Here is a 20,395-nt window from a genome sequence, read left to right on the forward strand (position 1 = left end):
ATGCTGCTTCTTGTTTCCTTTTCCCAAGTGCAGTGTTGCAGACCTGGCACAGCTGTGGGAAGACACTGTTTTTCAGCTCAGCCCACATGTCACGATATCCAGGTGTTATAAGATAGGTATAGCCCGTGCTTTCCAAGGAGTTTCTCTGGATATCCATCTGCTTCCACCAGAGACAGCTGAAGGCTGCGTGTCTTTTGGCTCCTCATCTCTATGCTTTCTTTCCGTGGCTTTTTCCCATTTATTACCACACATTTAGTGTGTGTTTCTCTCTCTATTGTGAGCAGTACTAAGGGGAGCAGACTTGTGGGGTTAACATGGATACAGGAGTGCTTTTCATGGCAAGAGCGAGACCTTCACATCCATCCCATACCAGCACCCCTGGCATGAGTGCAGCTCTTTTTGGGGGTGGGATCAAAGCAATCATTCTTATCCCATCATGGAGAAGGAAGAGCATAGAAGTGCTGCCCAGCCAACCCTTAATGAATGTTTACAGGATAATGCAGTAGTTTCCTTGCTGCTGTCTCAGAGTACATGTTTTATCCACATCTTCAGGCTTTAGAGTTTGCTAGTGGTTTAATAATGCTTAAGAAAAAAATTATTAATAAAGTGTCATATTATTAAACTGGCAATGAGCAGGAGTAAGAAGCAGATTTTAGCTTTTATTTAACTGAAGGTTTTTCATAACATTCATCATGAAATGAATGTTTGCTCATTTCTGTTTGATTTTAGTTAACTTTCCTGCATCTCTCCAATTTTTCTGGAAGTGCCAAAGGGGTTTTTTTTCCCTCTTGTATATTTAACGTACTTCAAAGCCAACACATGAGTTTCTGTAGGATATTCCCTCCCCTGCATAGCCTTTATCTAATTGGTTATGTGTGGTGTACAAGTGCAGTCTATGCACATGGACACCCCTCAAAGATTCCTAGGATAACATGCCAGGAACATAACAATGACTGTTTGGTGAGAAATAAACTATGATTCACAGATGACCTTGTGCACACCAGATTAATTGGTCATTCTAAAAGAAGAGTGAATTCTCATTTTAGAGGGGAAAGGGACAATTCATGGCACTGTAAGTGGCAGCCCTTGCTACCTCATGGTGACAACAGTGGAAAACACTGCTGACTAACAAGGGTCCAACTCCATACATTTTGAAGGCCAAGGAACTGGGCAAAGGTGTCACATAATGCAGGAGAGCAGAAGGCTCTTCAGCTGCACTTGTAGTTCTGCTGAAATCAGTTGAGGGTAAAATCGGTCATTGCCAATGGGCTTGTGTACATCACACCTCTGCACCTTCTCTGGAGTACATTTTCCAGCTGACTTGTTGGCTCGTAAATTCACCAAATTAAACTTCATCCCTGAATGCAAGCTGAGGTCTTGCTGAAGATTTGAGGCTAACATTATTCAGGGGAAATGTAAATGTAATTTTCCAAACGATCTCGCCACTTTGTGCATGTTCATTAGATGAAAACACGTTACTTAAAATAAATGTTTCTAAACTGAGGTGGGAAAAAAACCCCAAAAACAAGAAACGTTAGACCATCTTTAAATTATCGACCATTTATATACAATATAAAATGGATTCATATGTGCAAATCCAAGTTACATGAAATGTCAATTAAATCAACCCTAATCTCCCATTTTTTTATTGCCTGATTGATGAGGGCTGCTCTTAAGGTGATGAATAGTTTTCAGTCTCACAAAAGACTGTTGGATCCTTTATACATGTCCACTAAAAATACAGAAAATCCTTCAAAATGTCTGGCTCCATTTGCTTCCAGGAGGTAGATGGAGTGAGTGTAGGACACAATGTGGTCTAATATATTAATTGTGAAGATCCGATGTATAAAAAATACTGTGCGTTAAAAAAAAAAAAAAAAAAAGGAAGACTAAAAATAAAACAATAGTAGATTTAAACTGTTTTATTTTCCGAAGGCAAAACTCTATATAACGTCTTTGTTTTCTTTCCTATAGCAAGTCCACATGCAACACCATCGACTCTTCATTTTCCAACATCACCCATTATTCAACAGCCTGGGCCATACTTCTCACACCCAGCAATCCGCTATCATCCTCAGGAGACTCTGAAAGAGTTTGTCCAACTTGTCTGCCCCGACGCTGGTCAGCAGGCTGGACAGGTGGGGTTCCTAAATGTAAGGAAGCCGTTTTTCTTTCTTCAGAAGTGTTTGTCCTATGTAAAAAATTAACCATGGGATTATTTATGGGGTTATTTTAACAGTATGTTGCGTGCAGGAGCACACCTGGAATAGTTGCTGGAAGGAAAAAAAAAAAATTAAAAATATGCTGCTACTGCAAAAGTATTTTAAAAAACAGCATGAAACCTCCCCAAAAAACCACTCGACCACATTGTGGTAAAATTAGCTTAAACTGTCAGAGAAGCTGGTGCTACAGTGACCTTCTGGGTCCCCCCACAAATGACTTTGCTGCATATGTTGTAACCCTTCTGCAACCAGGGTTAACCAAATATGAAGGCAGAATAATTTTTATTAATTATTTTTGAAGTTCAGGGGAGAGTGGGGGGGATGGAGCAGGAAAAGGGAGGGTGAGAAACAGATGTTTCAGATCAGCTAAGTTCATTAAAAAAAAAATACTGCCTTATAGCACTTTAGATCAAGTTGACCAGTACTTGAACTCAAGATGTTAAAAGTACAGTTTATTATGGTTTGTTATTTCTGTAAGCAGTTATCTTTTCCCCTTATCTCTATGAAAAATTAAGCAGAGTTCCAAAGCTTCAAATAACCATTTTCTTTTTTTTTAATCAAATAAAGTGAATCATCTTGCTATTATTGAAATAGCATTCCAATTGAATACAGAATTTATAAATTTTATGTAAATCAAATCTAAAATAATGCTCTGAATAGTTCATGAAATGTAATGCATGTAACTTTTTCCAGCCAATGAAGTAATAACTGGCAAAATTACTGTTTCTCTCCTGACATACGTACAACTGAAAGTGTTAATGAGAATTAGTTTAATTATTAGCATCTAATTTATTACATTTATTTAATAAGCTGTATTATTCTCAGTGTTTTCCTTTCCCCAGCAGAAAAACTGACTCTACTTATTCCAGCTAGTCCTGGCTTTGAATAATGTCTGCAATATGTTAGCAGATACATTTATGTCTAGACAACAAATCAATACAGTGCTTTTCTTTTTCCTTGAGTATTCATTTGCTTAATTTATCCCAAACCATTCAGCATTATGAACTGTTAGCACACTCACAATGAACATGCAGCAGGGGTCTTCTTGGCAGGAAAGGGACCTAATTGGGAGACAAGATAGTGTTTGAGAGATGTCACTAATATATTAGTTTATTAAAGGTGCTGGATGTTGGAAAAATAAATATCCCTGAAGGATTGCTTCTTGCTGCAAACACTAGTAACTGCAGTCTTTGAAGTCTGTGGGAGTGCTGTTAAGTTAAATGCAGATAAATTTGAGTCTTATTTATGCCCTCAACCATTTTTGCTCTACCACAAGTGTGATTTGCACCTTCACAACTTTAAGGCTTTTTGTCAGTGCCAAAACAGGTGAAATGAAAATAAGGTCCCAAGTGCTTTGCCAGGATGAGTATTTTGTCCCCAGTAATTCAGGCTAATGGAAACCATAACAGGAATTAAAATATTATTTTCTTTAGCAGTACTTAGAATATGGATCTGTGTTTAAAGCTGAGCTTTTATCATCAATGGAAAAGCCAATGCTCAGTGCCAGAAGAACTGCAGTGAGATCAATTTGCAGAGTGCTGTCGAAAATGATCTCATCATTTTTGTCACTAAAATGGAACACCTGATTCACAGCCTGTCCTACTTTCTCTTTGTAATGGTATTTGGCATCTATCTGTATGGTTTTCAAGTGTCCAGGCTGAGTTACATTTAAAATGTAAACTTAATAAAGCTGGGGGAAGGGTTGGCATGTTTTTCTAAGCCTGCTTCTTGTTTTTGTGATACTTGAAAACACTTTTACTTATGAACACATTTTTCTGGTGATTAATTGAAAGACCACACTTGTATAGCTCAGCCCCTTCAGCCTGTGACTGACCACATCCCAGACTAAAGGGAGGGTGTTTTTTTCCCAATGTGTAAAATGAAGCGGTTCTAAGTCCGGTCATTTTTCCATATAATCCTAATGGTAACTAAAACATGAGGTACACTATTGCTAACTCAAAAGAGATGTGGGAGAGCAATTATTTTAAAATATACTCATTCATTTTCCTGTAATAAGATATCAGCATGACTTTTAAGACCACCAAAAATGCTTGTTTTTTCTCTTAATGAGCAGTATCTTCAAGAAATTTACACTCGAGTCCTAGGCACTGATATCCCAAGGGGATAACAGAGGCACGAAACTGGGGAGCTGTGGTCAAAAATCCTGCTTCACCTCTCACTGAGCATGGGTTAGTGCTGCAGGAAATGTAAAGAGGAGCAGAATTTAATCCAGGACATTTCAGACCAGTTGCTAATGGGACTTTCTTTGCCACCTCTCAAGTAATAGTAAATGTGTTGCACATAGTTTTCAATTAGATTGTTATTACTAGAGGCTCCTGATAATAGCTGATTTTTAGTATAATTTCTGTGTTTGCTTGTTTTTCGGCAGCCCAATGGTAGCAGCCAAGGCAAGGTGCACAATCCATTCCTTCCTACCCCAATGTTGCCACCACCACCTCCGCCACCAATGGCTAGGCCTGTGCCTCTGCCAGTGCCAGACACAAAACCTCCAACCACATCAACAGAAGGAGGGGCCACCTCTCCCACTTCTCCAAGTAAGTATAGACGCAGCGGGAACCAAGGGCTAACGACCGTGCACAACTATTGGTCGCTGCTCAGAGATGAGGACTGGACTAGCTCTTGGGGAGCAGGAGAGCTCTCTGCTCTCTGTATGATGGACAAAATTCTGAGCTGCTTCTGTGTTAACAAGAAAAGCGTTAGCTTAAGGTTGCAGTTTTATTTCTGACTCTGTGGGCATTTCACATAACCACATGTGACAGAAATCAAGGCCAGTAGCTAATCTGTGACACACACCTCGGACCTTTGGAATCTTGTTTGTTGTCATAAGGAGGCAAGTTCATATCCCATTCAAGGAATGGTTCAAAGTCAGACTGGATGGGGCTCTAAGCAACTTGGTCTAGTGGAAGGTGTTCTTGCCCATGGGAGGGTGTTGGAACTGGATCTTCCAACACCCTTCCAACCCAAACCATTTTATGATTCTGTGAAAAATTGGTGTCTCAAGCCGGGCTTTCGAGGATAGATCCTACATGGAAGTCAGACAGTCTTATCAAAAACATCGCTGCTTAGACATAACTGGGCTAAACTAACAACTCTTTCCAGTTTACTTCAATTATAGTTCTTTTGGGAATAAGTCTTCCTAGATCAACCCAGACATCTTTCCCTTATGCCTTGCATTTTGGGCAAGAAGTTTTGGTATGTTTCAGGGCTAGGGAGAAAGCTTTAATCCTCTCTCCACCACCCACACTGCTCCCATATGCATTTTGTGAAGCCACAAGTCAAATATATGAATTCCTGGATACACACATGGGGATACCACTTTGGACTCACTCTTCTGGGAAACAAATGCAGTTCAGCTGTGTCTGATGCTTTAAAAAAATGTCTGGATGTTCAGGGAGTTAATTGTGAAATGATTTAATGAAGCTATGCTCAAACTGACATTTAAAAACAAAAGGGAAGCTTTCAGTGCTTTAATGGCAACTGTAGGGGACTTGTTCCACAGTGAAGGGAGTCCAAATAACATCCACAAACAAAAATCAATCTAATCGAAAGAGCAAATCCCTTTGTGTGCTTTTCAAGCTTATTATTTAAATGCTATATGCAACCACTGCTTGATGTGCAAAGAGGTACTCACTATTCAGACCAAGTGAAGCCTACATTTTTAAAGCTTTATATACTGTTCAGGAGATTTGCTCAGGTTCCAGGGGGCATTTTTAAGATCTGGGAGTTCTCAGGGGTTTGCATTGCCTTCTGCTACATGATAGCGCACAACTGCAAACTCAGCAAGATGTTCTGGCTTGCTTGGAAATTAAAATGGGTTTTAGTATGAGACAGTCTGGTAAGACTGTGAACACGATCTTTTAGAATCAGGTCTTCCTGAACTGATCAGCAGATTTTTGTTGAGCAAAGAAGTTGATTCGTTCTCTCCCCTCTGCTCCTCTTTCTGACCTTAGACCAACACTTGTGCTATCAGGAAGTTTTGATGCTCTCTGATGGGAGATACCGTCTTTCGAGTCCTATCAATAAGATTCAGCAGTGGAATCTAAAAGGTTAACATTTAGTCATAGTTATCACTGAATAAAGTCAGCAATGCCTTATTATTTCCTTGTCTTCAGAACCGGGAAAAACAAAACTAGGTCAGTATGTACTTGTCATTACAGTTGTGACTCAGTTTACTGGCAGTGTCTGGTGTCGAAAAGAAAAAAATTCCCAACATCATTTTAGCAGTAATCTTAATACTTAATGTTTATGATAATGTCATTGTGTAAACAAGCTCAATGTGTGTCTGGCCTGATTCTCAGCTGGCAGAAAAACGGGCATTTCTCCGCTGAAGTGAGCAGAACACCCGTCGGTGTCGGCTGGGGCTGGCCACTGGGCTCAGCGTTCAGCAGACAGCTGCCACGTTAATTGGGAATCGAGGTTTTCTCAAGAGCAGCCAGTTAATGGTATTTAAACAAAAGATTAGGAAAATAATTACTGTTTGTTAATTAGCTACGCTGATGTCTAAACATATAGTTCTGTGCATATTCAGGCACGCATCTTCCTTTTGGTAAGGGGCTTGAATAACAGTGACTTGAGTTGTAAAGAAGCATATAATTTAATTTAGGGACAAATTTTACAGAAAAGTAGATTATAGGAAACATTTTCTAAGAAAAAATATTACATATACACCAAAGCCAGTGGAAATATTTGCCACGTGAAGAGTAAAGCAAACTGAAGTTGCAAGCCTCCTCAGTGAGGGTTTGCCAGAAGGACCCACTGGACTGCATTCAGTGTGTCAATCAGAACCAACCCTCCATTTCCTCCAGTGTTTATTTTTTCCTTAACTAAATATTAGCCTTCAAATAGCAACTGCAGATTCACCAGAGTTCCATAAAAGCCGCACAAAAAGGTGTTTTCCATGGTTACGAGCTGCTGGAGCGCACCAGTTCTGGGAGTGTCTCCGGGCTATGGCTGACTGCCCTGCAGAGCCTGAGGATATTGGAAAGTCACTTATGCAACAAAGGCAGGAGTGATGTTAAATTTTGGCCAGACTCTCTCCTTAGTTGTATGGAGGAGAATGAAGCCCCCCCATCCAAGGAAATGGAGTGAAAGGGGTTGGCATTTGCTCCATTCTCCTTCCCTTTTTTGGTCTAGCAGAAAGCCCTCAGCAGAAACAAAATGCAGTCACGGCCCAACCAAAAATTGGAATATGGCCCTCCTGAGGGGTGCAGGAGCCAGGAGCAGCTGTTCAATACAGCATGGCCTCCTGGGAACGAGAGCTAAAAATCACAACAAGGTGGTTAATGATTCTCAGAGCAATAGTGAAACTCTCCAGCTGTGACATTAACCAAAACATGAACATTAGTGCTGTCCAAGGAAGGAAGAGCCCCTGGAGATCCACACCAGGGATTTGACACTACTGGGTGGCCAGACACACTCGGGGAGTTGAAAATTTCAAATGCGAATCCTATCCTTTTGGAAAGCCAGCATTTTCCTCAATGACATGACACAATGGCAATGGGATTCATGAGGTTTAGGGCGGTTTATTTTTCCTCCATAAAAAGCTTTTTCAATAGAACACATCTTTGATATCAGAAGCAGTCCCAATATTATCTTATCTCAGATCTCTTCTTGATTTTCTTTGGTTTGTAACCCTTAACAAGCACAACACAGTATTTTCTTGAACTTGGCGGTTTGGGGGTTTTATATCTCACTGCCCAAAGCAAACACCACCTCCATTAGATGCCAGTTGAACTTTAGCACTATCATAACTGAATCAGAATGTTAGAATTTGTGGCCCTCATTCCAGTGCAGAGGCTAAGATACTGCCATCCTGTACACCCTGATTTTTAAAAAGCTTTTTTTAACTAAATGTCATTTTCTAAGATTCACAGCTCTTTACAACTTTAACAAAGTCATTACTGGTTAATGTCCCTTTGCACAAAGTAGTTTTCGTGTTAAACAGTATTTGTGTCAGGATGAGGAGAATGATCTTATGACTGTAGTACTGGATTCATAAAGCCAAGTGCCAGGTTCTGCCTTTGGGTCACAACAACCCCATGGAGTACTCCAGGCTGGGGACAGAGTGGCTGGAAAGCTGCTGGGAAAAGGACTCGGGGGTGCTGGTCAACAGTGGCTGAACATGAGCCCAGGTGTGCCCAGGTGGCCAAGAAGGCCAATGGCACCTGGCCTGTACTAGCAACGGTGTGGCCACAGGACGAGGGCAGTGACCAGTCCCCTGTGCTGGGCACTGCTGAGGCCACACTTCAAATCCAGTTGAAAGACAGAGGGGATGGAGCGTGTCCAGAGAAGGGAATGGAGCTGTCAAGGGGCCTGGATAGTTAGTCCTGTGGGGAGCAGCTGAGGGAGCTGGGAGGGCTCAGACTGGAGAAAAGGAGGCTCAGGGGGGACCTTTTCACTCTCTCCAACACCCTGACAGGAGGGTGGAGCCAGGTGGGGGTCAGGCTTTGCTCCCAGGGAACAAGGGACAGGACAAGAGGAAATGGCCTCAAGTTGCACAGGGGAGGTGTAGGTTGGATATGCGGAAAAATTTCTTCACAGGAAGAGTAGTCAGGCACTGGAACAGGGACAGTGGTGGAGTCCTCAGCCCTGGAGGGATTTAAAAGCTGTGTGGATGTGGCACCTGGGGACATGGGTTAGTGGTGTACTTGGCAGTGCTGGGTTAGTGGTTGGATATAATGATCTTAAAGGTCTTTTCCAACCTAAACAATTCTATGATTCTGTAATGAGATTGGATTTCTTTCCCTTTCTCTGCTGTGCATTGACTGAGCACCCTCTGGGCAAGCCGTTTGAGCTTTCTTTTTGCTCCTTTCCCCATCCATAAAAAAGAGGGTGATGACTGCATCATTTTATTTCGTAAAATTTGCAGTTCCCTCTAAGATACTCATCTGCAGAATGCACTGCAGTACGAACTGTTGTGTTGCACCACACTGCTTCATTTAATCCTCTCACTACAGCTCCACCAACAGCTAAACTAATTCCTGGTCCCTTGAGAAACAGGACAATTCTTCATATCAAATACATGTACCTGTCAACTTGGTCTGTAAAAGAGAGACCTGGTGGTACATTAGGTCATCACTCACCGAAATCATCCTTACCAAGCAAAAGTTAATCCTTTTAATCCAGAACTGTCTGACAAACTACAGACTCTAATACTTAATAGCAATTATTTCAGGAAAGTATATTTAAATTAACATTTTCCTGCTGAAGGCAACTTTAAAATACATGACATTCCCAAAACTGTTTGTTTGTCTTGTCTTTCATACAGTTTCTTGCCATTTTGGCTAAATATCAAAGCTGTCCGTGTGAGCAAATGTTCTTTCTCTGCCAGCTCCTGTTTTTCTTGTTCCTGAAGTGAAGCATCATAGCAAATTTGTGGCATCACATTCATTTCCTTGGCTATGGGCTAGGATGTTGCAGACAATCCTTAGTGAATTCCAGTAACAGAAACGCCAGGCTGGACAGGAAGATGTTCCTGTTCACGCCCCATGGGAGAGATATCAGCTGGTGTAAACTAGTATAGGTCTATGCAATTCCCATGGAGCAAAGCTGATAAGATCTGGAGAAGATCTGCCTAAGACACCTGGCTCCCGTTCCTTGTTCCTTTCCATGCTTTGGCCTTTCCCAAACTGGAGTTTTAAGACTCCACCACAGGCTTAGCTTGTATGTATGCTATAATGTAATACAAACCAGCTTTAACGTGTGAGAGCTGTTTACCCCATCCTAATCTCAGAGCAGAGTCTAGGGATCAGACTTCCAGGAATTCCACTTCCATGTCAAACAAGGGTATTTATATGAAGACAGTAAGAGAGTAGAAACTGTGTTGGTCGTGGGCTAAGCAACATTCGGTGCTACTCCCTTTTCTGAGCCTAATAGGAGTCACTGCTGATGTGTATTCCATGTAAATTTAATATTCCGAGCCAAAATGGCCCCTTACCGTCTGCAAACAAGTCAGGATATTTTACAGTGAAGTGGAACTTAGCACTTAGGTAGAGTCCAGTGTAAATCCTCTGCATATGTGTAGTTTTGGTGCTCTTCCCTCCTTGGCTCTGGCAATGCAGTTATATGACCTTAAGGAAATACCAAGCTGACATCCGAGTATTTTCAGAAAGCAAGTTAAACATTGTTTGGAGTGGAAGAAAGGTATACATAGCAACTCTTCCAGCAAGCTTTGAGGGGACTTTTGTGCATATTACACAGTTTTTGAAAGCTTTTGAATTTTTGTTTGAACAGAGAAGCCATTTAAGTCAGCATTCTGCGGGTTTCCCTTTGATTTTCTACCAAATATCACAGCAAAAGTATCTGCCAACGGGGAACTGTAAACAAGATCTTGAGTTCCTTCCCTTCTGAGTGGAACTTACCTGCTCCAAGGGATTAAATGGCCTCTCCACTCAATCTGCTTCCTTAAAAGTAGACCAGAAGAACCAAACAACAGATGTTTGAGTTTTTAGCTTTAAGTTAATTTTCCCCACTGCAGAAGGAATTTTTAGTCTTGCAAAACATTAGTTCATTAGTTAGTTAAAAAAAATACCTCAGCATAAAGCAGTACAGAAGAATGTTAATACATGGCACTAGCAACAGAGAGATACCCTTTGCAAAAGTGTGGCTTCTTTGAATTATTAAAAAATTACATGGTAAAAGGTGAGGAGAACATCTCACCAGATCTACTCAGTTCATTTCTTCCTTGATTTGCAGGTAGGAGTAACACCCACCGTACCTGTTTATACTCAAACACTTAAGCGGCACCACAATTTGCAAAACCATCTCAGAAAGATGAATTAGTGCACTTGAAAATTCCTTTAAAATTATGTGAAGGAGAGGTGTTTCTTGCATGATTTTTGGAAGTGTTAGCTTCTTGGAGAGAAAAGCTCACCTCACCAGAAACAAGTGGGAAGAATTCATTCTGAAAAGCCAGGCATGCATTATCTCCTCTCATATCAGTAGGAAATGAAGATATGCAGTTCCTGGGGTGATTTCAGGGAATGCTCTCTGAGAAAAGGAAGCTGTCTGATGTAACTGTAAGAACTAGGAGGCATCACAAGACATTTGTGAGACTTGGGTAGGCAGGGAAGGGAAGAATATGGGTCTGGCTGCTCGCAGACTTGGGAACTTATCATCCAAGGGCTTTGTGGGATGCAGAACATTTACATGGGTTGAAGGGCAGAGAGAGCATTCACCGGTGAGAAATCCCTTGAGGACCATTAAATACAGGGAGACCATGAGCTGAAAATAATCACAGGTGGGAAAGAAGAGAAGAAAGTAAATGTGTGACCTGTTTTGGCAGTTCCCTGTGTAACTGCTTATGGTCTTTAAGAGTCATGACAGTGGGTAAGGTGGAGCATTGATATGGTTCAACATAGCCTTAAATCAAAGGCTGCTCCAATTTAATCCCTCTTCACCAAATATTTGCCTTCAGAAAGGCAACAAGTTTTCCTCTACACAGCCAACTCAGCGTCTTCTCAAACTCTTAACTCACTTTATTTTTTAGTAGCGTTGAGGCCTGAATATTATATTTAGCTTGACTGGGATTTGGCAACTAACTTTCCTTTTAACAGTGTTTTTTGTCTCTTCATTGGATGGTTAGATTGTCTGGGGATTTTATTCAGCAGAATGCATTCCCATAAATATATTTAAAATAGACAGGATCCCTGTTTGTATTAAGGCATCCATTTGGGTTGTTTGAATTTAGATCTAAATATGCAAAAAACTGAAGATGGGAGAAGATTGCGTGGGGGGGTTTCAAGTGAGAGGAAGACTGAAAATGCATTGAAAGCTTTTGGATGTGGAAGTACGTGGCATTGTGGACAGTTGCAGTGGAGAATATAATGCAACAATAAAATCATTAAAGTACTTCAAGTTTGGAAGTAATCTGGGTTCTTGGCTTGCATTGCATTTAATAGCTTTACATTTGTGGGAGCCACTCCAGTTTTTAAAGGCAGCTTCAGCCTTCAGACTGATTGCACTTACCACCCCAGTGAAACTGCAACCCATTAATTTTTTACCAAAAGGATCTTCCTAGTTTGTCAAACACATCAAGTGAACATTTTAGAGAGTGCAGACCACAGCAGTATGAAAACCAAAACTTTATATCAAGAGAGAATGCTGGATTAGCATGAAATAATGGTCTGATTCTGTTAATATTCACTTGGGTAAATTCATTGCTATACAAAACTCTGTTAAAAATAAAGATACCAGACATTGGAGGGAAAATAGTCAGGACCTGCAGAAGTCTCCTGTGCCAGCCCATCATGGAAAGGCCTTCAAGCTGGAGAGCTGCACAGGTGGCCCAGCACACCTTTCCCTGAGCCCACATCACAGCCACCCCCTCTCCCAGCAACCCAGTCCCCTGCGTGTTTATATCCTCACCACTGAGACCAAAACTTTCCAGTGTCTAAAACCAAACTCTCGCTCTCTAAAACGTTTGCACATTTCTATGTTGAACATCTGCTTAGGTGGCTCTGAGACAGTGTGTTTTGGTGTTGTTCGTGTGCAATCTAGTGCCGCTTCCTCAACGCATGTGTCCCTTCCCTTCACAGCCTACTCGACACCCAGCACCTCCCCCGCAAACCGATTCGTCAGTGTTGGACCACGGGATCCAAGCTTTGTAAATATCCCTCAACAGACTCAGGTGGGCCGCTTTCGACTTCTCTGTATGCCTGCACCTCTTTTTCTTCTCCAGTGTCCTCTAACGTGTCCCCGCGGAGCAGCTGCATTGCCGCTGTCACTTCACCCACATGGTCTCAGTAACTACAGTGAAATGTCACCTGCAGTTTGTTTGTCTGTTGTGTTTTTTTTTTGGGCTTGTGTAGTAATAACACTGCTTTCGTAACTGGAAAGATCTCTCTTGCTTTCTAAGATATTGGCTTCCAGCACGCAGTTGTTTCTGCTAGGACTGGGGTTTCAAAGAATTTGGCTGCAACCTGCTCCCCAGGCACTGCATTTAATTGTGTTTAGATTAGATGGTAGGAAGAAACTCTTCCCTGTGAGGGTGGTGAGGCCCTGGCACAGGTTGCCCAGAGAAGCTGTGGCTGCCCCATCCCTGGAAGTGTCCAAGGCCAGGTTGGACAGGACTTGGAGCAACCTGGTCTAGTGGAAGATGCCTCTGCCCATGGGAAGGGGGTTGGAACAAGATGATCTCTAGGGTCCCGTCCCACCAGACACAATGAGAGACTGCTCCAATGATTTCCATGGAAAAAAATATTCAAATTCCTGATTGGCCGTTTGCATGGTGGGCTTTGAGCGAGCAGGAGATTTTGTAATTGCAAGCACATCTGTTTCCTTACACAAAGAGAAAAAAGTCCAGTTGAGGCAGGCATATAAAGCTGGGTTAGCTGAATTCATAGTCCTGCTATGGTCAAATCAGAAGCTCAAGTAAACATTTGTGTTTCTTTAGGAGAAGGACAAGGTTTAAATGTGCGTTTTCCAAGCTGTATCAGATTCCCAGGGTCGATTAAGAAAATAGTTGTTGGCAGTTTTGTTAGCAGCTAATTTGAGCCAGATGTTGAAAAAATTAAGTCTGTGCTTAATATCACGTTATCGGCGGGGGGGGGGGGGAAGGTATAAAAAAGTGAGCAGAGCCAGTACTTTAGTACAACTGTAGTTCGAAGTGATTGCTTGACTACGTTACAATTATTTTAAAGGTCAACGACACGAAATATTTGTAATTTTGTTTTGAGCTGGTTGCAATGACTAAAAAGTAGTAATTCAAATAACTAGAAAACTGGGGAGTACTACTCTTAACTCTTCTAAGTTCTTTCAAACCTTTTATAGGCATCTGAATAATTAGTGTACAGATTAATGGTTGTCACATGCCACAGTAGATGCACGAAGACAGACTCTTCATTGTGATGGTTTCAGCACCTTTGCTGTCACTGAAACACAAGTCACTTGCTCCCAAAGATTTTCAGTTTACAGGGCTGCAACCAGCTGCCTGTGAACACAATGCATTTTCTTGCTGTCTGCTATTTGTGTACCATTTGTTAGGGGCTTTAGTTTATAGCTCTATGCACAGCACAGGTTAAACTACATCAAATCTCAAACCTTCTCTGCATTAAATAGGGTCACAGAAAGTACAGCAGCAATGCAGAGAGGGGTTTAACCCATCAGATTCTGGGGGTTTTTTTCATGCCTTAACAAAAAGCAGACTGCACCCCACTTTTCAAGCCTCTTCCTTTATTTGGTTCATGTATGTTACAAGTTCTCATGCACTCTCACATTTAAATCATATTTCTCTGGTCATTTTGAAAACAACTGGAATACACAGAAATATGCTGAAATTGGGAAACAGGAATGTTAAGGTATACTGCTCAGGAAACCTGAAACCCTTTGGAGAATGCAACTTACCTTCTCCAGAACACTTGAAAAACTACTAGTTGGTAAATTGATTATGTAGTAAGACACAAGACTATCAAGTCTCAAAAAATATTTAAAACTTATTTGCATCCTGCAGCCTAAGTTTCTCAGATAAGTTTGTTGACTGTAAACTTTTATCCTTCTTATTTATGACTTAAATAATTTTAAAGTGCTCTAGCGTTACTTTAAGTGCTTCCCTGTAATGCAGTGTAGTGAATAACAATGCTATACAGTGAAAAACAATACTCAAGCACAGCTTTCAATTAAAGTCTAACATGCTGCAGTGGGGAAGGAGACTGACTCCCAGTCTCTGACTCCAGCTGCATCTCCATGCTTCTATACATCATTACACCACCACAACCCACTTGATACTAAATATATAATTTATCAGCAAAACTCACTACTTATTCATGAAAGAACTCAGAAGCTGACTGTGCTTTGAGTCAGAGAAGTGAGGTAAAAATGCTAACTGCAAGGAATTGGGATTTGTGTAGATTTCCTCTAAACAAAGACAGGCTTTTGTGCTTTTTTTGCAGGGCATCAGTGTATAGGATGATCACTTAGGATATATTCAAAATGAAAATATAAAAATACACAGGACTGTGTTATTAAAAGCAGCTGGGGTGGCTGCTTTCCATTAGGATCTTTGTATTACATTCAGAGCCAGGCTAAGATATGGGTCCTGAGGACCACTAACTGCCAGGGACGCAGCTCCCTGAGACAAGAGGAAGCAGGGAACACTGAGCTTCTGAAAGTCAAGCTTAAATATAAGGGTTAATCAACTCTTTAATGCTGGAACAATAAAATAAAATGAAGATTGTATCTGAAACATCTGCTTTTCAAAAATTAGGGTCCAGCTACAAGCTATAGGACAATATTATGGTCAGCTATGGTGGCTCTGATGTTCTCTTTCAGTTGGAACATTGGACTACAGACACTAGTTGCACATCATCATCATTAGTCCTCAAATGCTGCAAAAGCGAGTCTGTGCACAGGGATGTGGCAGCCATGTTCAGCAGAAGTCGCAGTTCCCATACATGGGCATTCACAGAACCTTGGAATAAAATCCCAGACAAATGTACAACAACATGGTTGGGTTGGAGCAAGGATCATTCTGTCCTGGGCTGCTCTTAAACAACCAAACCCAGAACATGCCTTTCTTAATGGGTATTAACCCGTAAGAAAAATTAACAGTAGACATTCCCATTAGCAGTATGTTCTGATTTATGTCATGTTCCATCAAATATAATCCCTTAAAGGGATTTTATAGAATTTATATGATATTTATAAAAAAGCTGTCTTCCTGTGTCAACAAAGGCTGTAGCAGGATGACCACTCCATGACAGAAGAGACCAGGAAATAAACTGCTTTAAGTCAGTAGTTCTGATTCAGCAACAAATGTCCCCAAAGGGCTGTTGGCTTTGTCTGGTTTTAGCAGCTTCCAAACTTTTCAGATGGTTTGTTTTTCCATACACAGCTTACTCCATCCGTCACTCTGCCACTCCACTCACATAATTGTCCTATCTGGGAGGTTATTTGAATCTAAATTTCTGTTTGAGCTATTAGAAGCAACACTTGACTTGGCATCCCTTGTATATGTTGACGAAAAGGCACAGGTGTTGTAACCTTTGCTTGATAAATCATTTACTTTTGCTACTTGACTCGCAAGCAGTATGGGGGCATTGGCTTTTTAACTGCCTTTTCCATATGCAAATCAGAAATACAGTATGCCTGGGGTACACGGGCTTTAGTTTCAAAAGCAAGTTGGTCTGGATACCTCATGACTAAGTAATAGATAAGCCTCTCATATTGCCAACGACTTGTAATAAGGAGAGTGGTAGAGGGATGGGAGAGTACCATCACATTAATTAGGGGCGAGCTTCTTGGTAGCAATAACACTAATAAAGGGTTCTGAATTTGGGAGGTTTTTTCCTAAAATTAATAGTGAAACACGGGCTATGGGAACGCTAAACCAGCAACCTGCTCCCTGTGACCAGAGTTTATGTTGTCACTTGCCATTCTAAATGCTCTTTGCTGATCTGTAATGCCCTGGCTGTGCTCTAGAGTACAAAATTCCTTTAGGGATCAGTGTGCTGTATCCAGTGTATTGCAGCTCCACTTCACACTAGACATTGTTTACTAGGCTGAGTCCTGTTTGCCACCTACTTACCCCACATCTTCCTGGAAATTGTACTTAGGATGCTAAAAACAGCTCCTGAGAAACACATGCCTGCTCCATCTAATCGCTCCTACCTGCCAGTAGCCAAGTGCCTTATGAGGATGCAGGGAGCACAAACTGCCTCCCACTGCAAGCACCAGACAGAGGATCAACCACTTCACCTGTAAGAAACTAAATGGAGAGAAAGTGAATCCTGTACCCCTGACTAGCAGTTTCAGGAAAAATCCTTCTCTAATGTAAACACATTTTATATCAGATCCATCCCGGGTAGTTTCTAAAACTTAATTAAGCACAAACCCAAATATTTATTCCCATACCTTTCTATATGGAAAGATAAACTGATTTCTAGGCAAACAGAAACTCTTCCTGCTTCTGCCTTTCCATGATCCCAAAGCACAGTCAGATCATGGATAATAAGCCAGGGTGTTTTCACACTTTCCCTGGTGGGGCCCTAACACCACCCAGCTACAACAGAGCTCTAGAGAGAGCTCATCCCTTATAACACAAAACAACTGAAACAAAAGGCCTGTAACTTGTTTAGAACACTGAAACAAAGTTTAAGAAAAACCCCAAAAGTCAAACATGCTTATCTAGGCAGCAAAATGACAGGTATGAAAACCAGCTAGCTCAGCACAACAGCCTTATAAAGACCAGGTACAAAAATGCACCCTGTGAAACACATCTTAAAAAGAGCAATAGTAAGTTAGGGGGGAAATTACTGAAGTTTAACAAAATGTTTATAGGACAAGAAAATTGCTAACTCCTTTAGATCTGCTCCTGCTCCCTGCCTTTCCCAAATAAATAGTGGTATCTTTGTAGCTTCTCCTTTTAGGCTTTTATTTATCTCTAAAAAACCACCGTACGCCTCAGGTGCATACACAAACCTAATTGTACAATTACTTTCTTTCCGAGAGACAAGGCAAAGCCTGTTTTACTTCCCCACAAGCCTTTTAGAAAGCGAACTGCAACTTGCAATTTTTCACTGGCAGCACTTTAAAACAAAGGGCATGAGGAAAAAAATTAGCTGGATGCTGTATCCTGTAGGATAGCAGATGTTAGCTCTGTCAGACCAAGGAGGGAGGCAAATTCCAGAGTCACTGGTCCTTCTGTGAGAATGGTCAGTTGCTGCTGCCCAGACACTGGATTAGAGGAGTGTGGTGCAGGTGATGCCCCTCACCAGGCTGGAGGCAGGGAGGCAGGGAAGCAGCCTCACAGATAGCAGGCTCCAAAAGTATATAGGATCCATAGACCAAGTCAGCACCTTGACTGGGAAGCTGATGCAGTCCTTCCAGTGCTGTCATTCCTGCAGCTGAAACCACGGAGCTGCTTTGTGCCCAGGTTCCATTGCCACCCTATGGAAGAAAGAAACCAGTGCACACATTTTTCTTTGGACAAATCAAACATGTGCCTCGCTTCATGGGGATTTTCCATCTTTGCCTCTTGCTGAGCCCCTGCCACTGTGCTGTGACCTCTGCCCCCTCAGAAGAGGACGTCGAGCTATCAGCCTTTGTGCCTTATTAATGAGCACCATAGGCTGCCCGCCCTTTCTGCCTCCACACCCTGCTCTCTTTCTCCCATTTTCCAGAGCCCAGGAATTGCACTGGTCAGACAGGTAGACCTGCTGACCCTGGGGAGGCAGGGGAAGGTCAGAATTTCATGGCATTGCAGTGTACTAACAGCTGAGCCACCACCTCGCTCCACACATGGGGTACAGCAGGTTTGGGAAACGTGTGAGGGGTGCAGGTGGCTGGTACATGGCAGAGAACATGAGAGGCTGCAGGAACAAGATCAGGCCTTTTATTCTGGGGGTTCTGAGCACACCATTTATAAGGCAGGTCGGTGGTACTTGTTGCTCAGGGGACTGTCCCTCCTCAGGATCAGAATACTTATCCTCAAGGCTGAACACACTACTCGTGTCTGAGTGTGAATGAAGAACACTAATTTAGAAATATTTGTTTGAATCATCCCCCTGAGAATTCCATATTCCATACAGTAACCTCCCTAGGCCAGTGCATGTGGCCAACTTCAGCTGCAAAGCACTTCCAAGCAGAGACTTGGCTGCCTCTTTCCTTCTCTTGGTCCATCCAGCAAATGTAGTGGCAGGTTCAGAACACTATTTCCATGCAGGAATAAAATCTCTACTGGGTAAAGAAGAGAAATTTGCTGAGATTAGATATAAAACAACCATTTTGGGATGTGGGACTGCTACTTTCTAGAGGCCCTGAAGTTGAAGGATCACTCTGCTTCCAAGACCAGCAGGGATCTGTGGACTTTCCCATATTGGCAAAGGGAAGTAAGGGCTACTCTCCTCCGACACCTCAAGGCTTGAGCTCTCTTATGATCACTGAAAGGTTTGATCTCTGTGCAAAAATGTTTTGCTGTTGAACCAGTGGCATCAAGCTACTGACACGTGACCTGAATGTTGGTGCTGTCTCTCCTCTTCCACCCAGGAAGTAGTAATACTGGCCTGAACTTGAGGGTGACCTGGAGATGGCTCTAAAAGTAGATGGAGTATAAGTCTTGAGAATGTGGATAAAAAATGCACTGTCAGACTGTGTCAAGCATCAGAAGGTCATAGACCCTGGGAGGCTGAAAGATCTCAGATCCTGCCTCTGCTTTGTGTTTGGCCATATTAAATTGCTCTTCTCTTTGGTTGAAATTAGTCAAGGAAATGTGGACTGAATTCTTTGCTGAGCTTAAATTGAGATGGTTCCACCATAATGGGAGCAAAGAGCCCGCATGTGGTCGTGGTGCTTTTGATGTGTCCCAGTCACAGAACAGTTCTGTGGCCACACATCCCCAGCACAGTATGTGTTAATGTGCTGCTCTGATCACCATCGCTAATGACAGTCCAGAGTGTGCTCCACAGAGAGCAGGTACAAAGGTGACCAGAAACGAGGGTCACTCCCCTTCCCTTCCCTCCTGCTCATCTCGGGGCACAGAGCCCATTTAATTGAGCTCTCACACAGAGGGACACTGTGGAATTCCACTCTCAGATCAGTTCTTAAAAAGCAGCTGAGAACAGCACACCTTTTCAAGAAGAAAGCACATATTGCACTGTAAAGGTGAAGATTCGCAGAAAACTTCCCAGTACCATCATGTGGCTGTACCTTCAAAGTGGGATGGAGCCATATCAGTCCCAAAATGCCTGGGTTAGTCCTCAGCGGGGGAGGTCCTTGTTCCTGGGCTTTTTCTTCCTCCTCCTTGCAGGCTCCGGTGAACAGTTCAGGCTCTTTTTTGGAAACTAATACTCAGCATCCTATTTCTAACAGATTTAGCATAGAATTATTTACAATCGACATAGACGAATTTCCCAAACTAAGCAATTAAACTTATTGAGTTTTGCCCCTCCTCACAATAACCAGGAAGCCTGTGAGTAAGGCTCCCTTTCTGTGGGTTTTATGGCCATTACTTATTCCACAGTGGGGGAGAAGAGAGGGAAGAAGTAAGTGTGGGCCTGGTGGGAAAAGCTGGCAAATGCAGAAATATGATGAATGAGCTGGAGAGATTTAATTTCTTACTAAATTCTCTACAAGCTGTGTAACCTTTCTTTAGCTAAACAATTACTCTAAAAGGCAATGATTTTCTGTGTTTTCATTGAAAAGTCTTCATAATAACAATG

General features: G+C 42.0%; 1 protein-coding gene across 16 annotated transcripts in view; it reads left to right on the forward strand.

The window, feature by feature from the left end:
* Positions 1-20,395, forward strand: part of NFIA (nuclear factor I A) — a 410,936-nt gene that overhangs the window by 369,765 nt on the left and 20,776 nt on the right. For 11 of the 16 annotated variants that reach the window (XM_032696706.1, XM_032696704.1, XM_032696709.1 and 8 more), the window contains 3 exons: positions 1,975-2,153; positions 4,612-4,777; positions 12,779-12,870. In XM_032696706.1, coding sequence (XP_032552597.1) covers positions 1,975-2,153; positions 4,612-4,777; positions 12,779-12,870 — 437 coding nt within the window. The remainder of the gene's footprint in view (positions 1-1,974; positions 2,154-4,611; positions 4,778-12,778; positions 12,871-20,395) is intronic. The other 5 variants (XM_032696705.1, XM_032696716.1, XM_032696718.1 and 2 more) reach the window with 2 other exon arrangements.

This window comes from Chiroxiphia lanceolata, chromosome 9 (assembly GCF_009829145.1).
Source record: "Chiroxiphia lanceolata isolate bChiLan1 chromosome 9, bChiLan1.pri, whole genome shotgun sequence".
Classification (NCBI taxonomy): domain Eukaryota; kingdom Metazoa; phylum Chordata; class Aves; order Passeriformes; family Pipridae; genus Chiroxiphia; species Chiroxiphia lanceolata.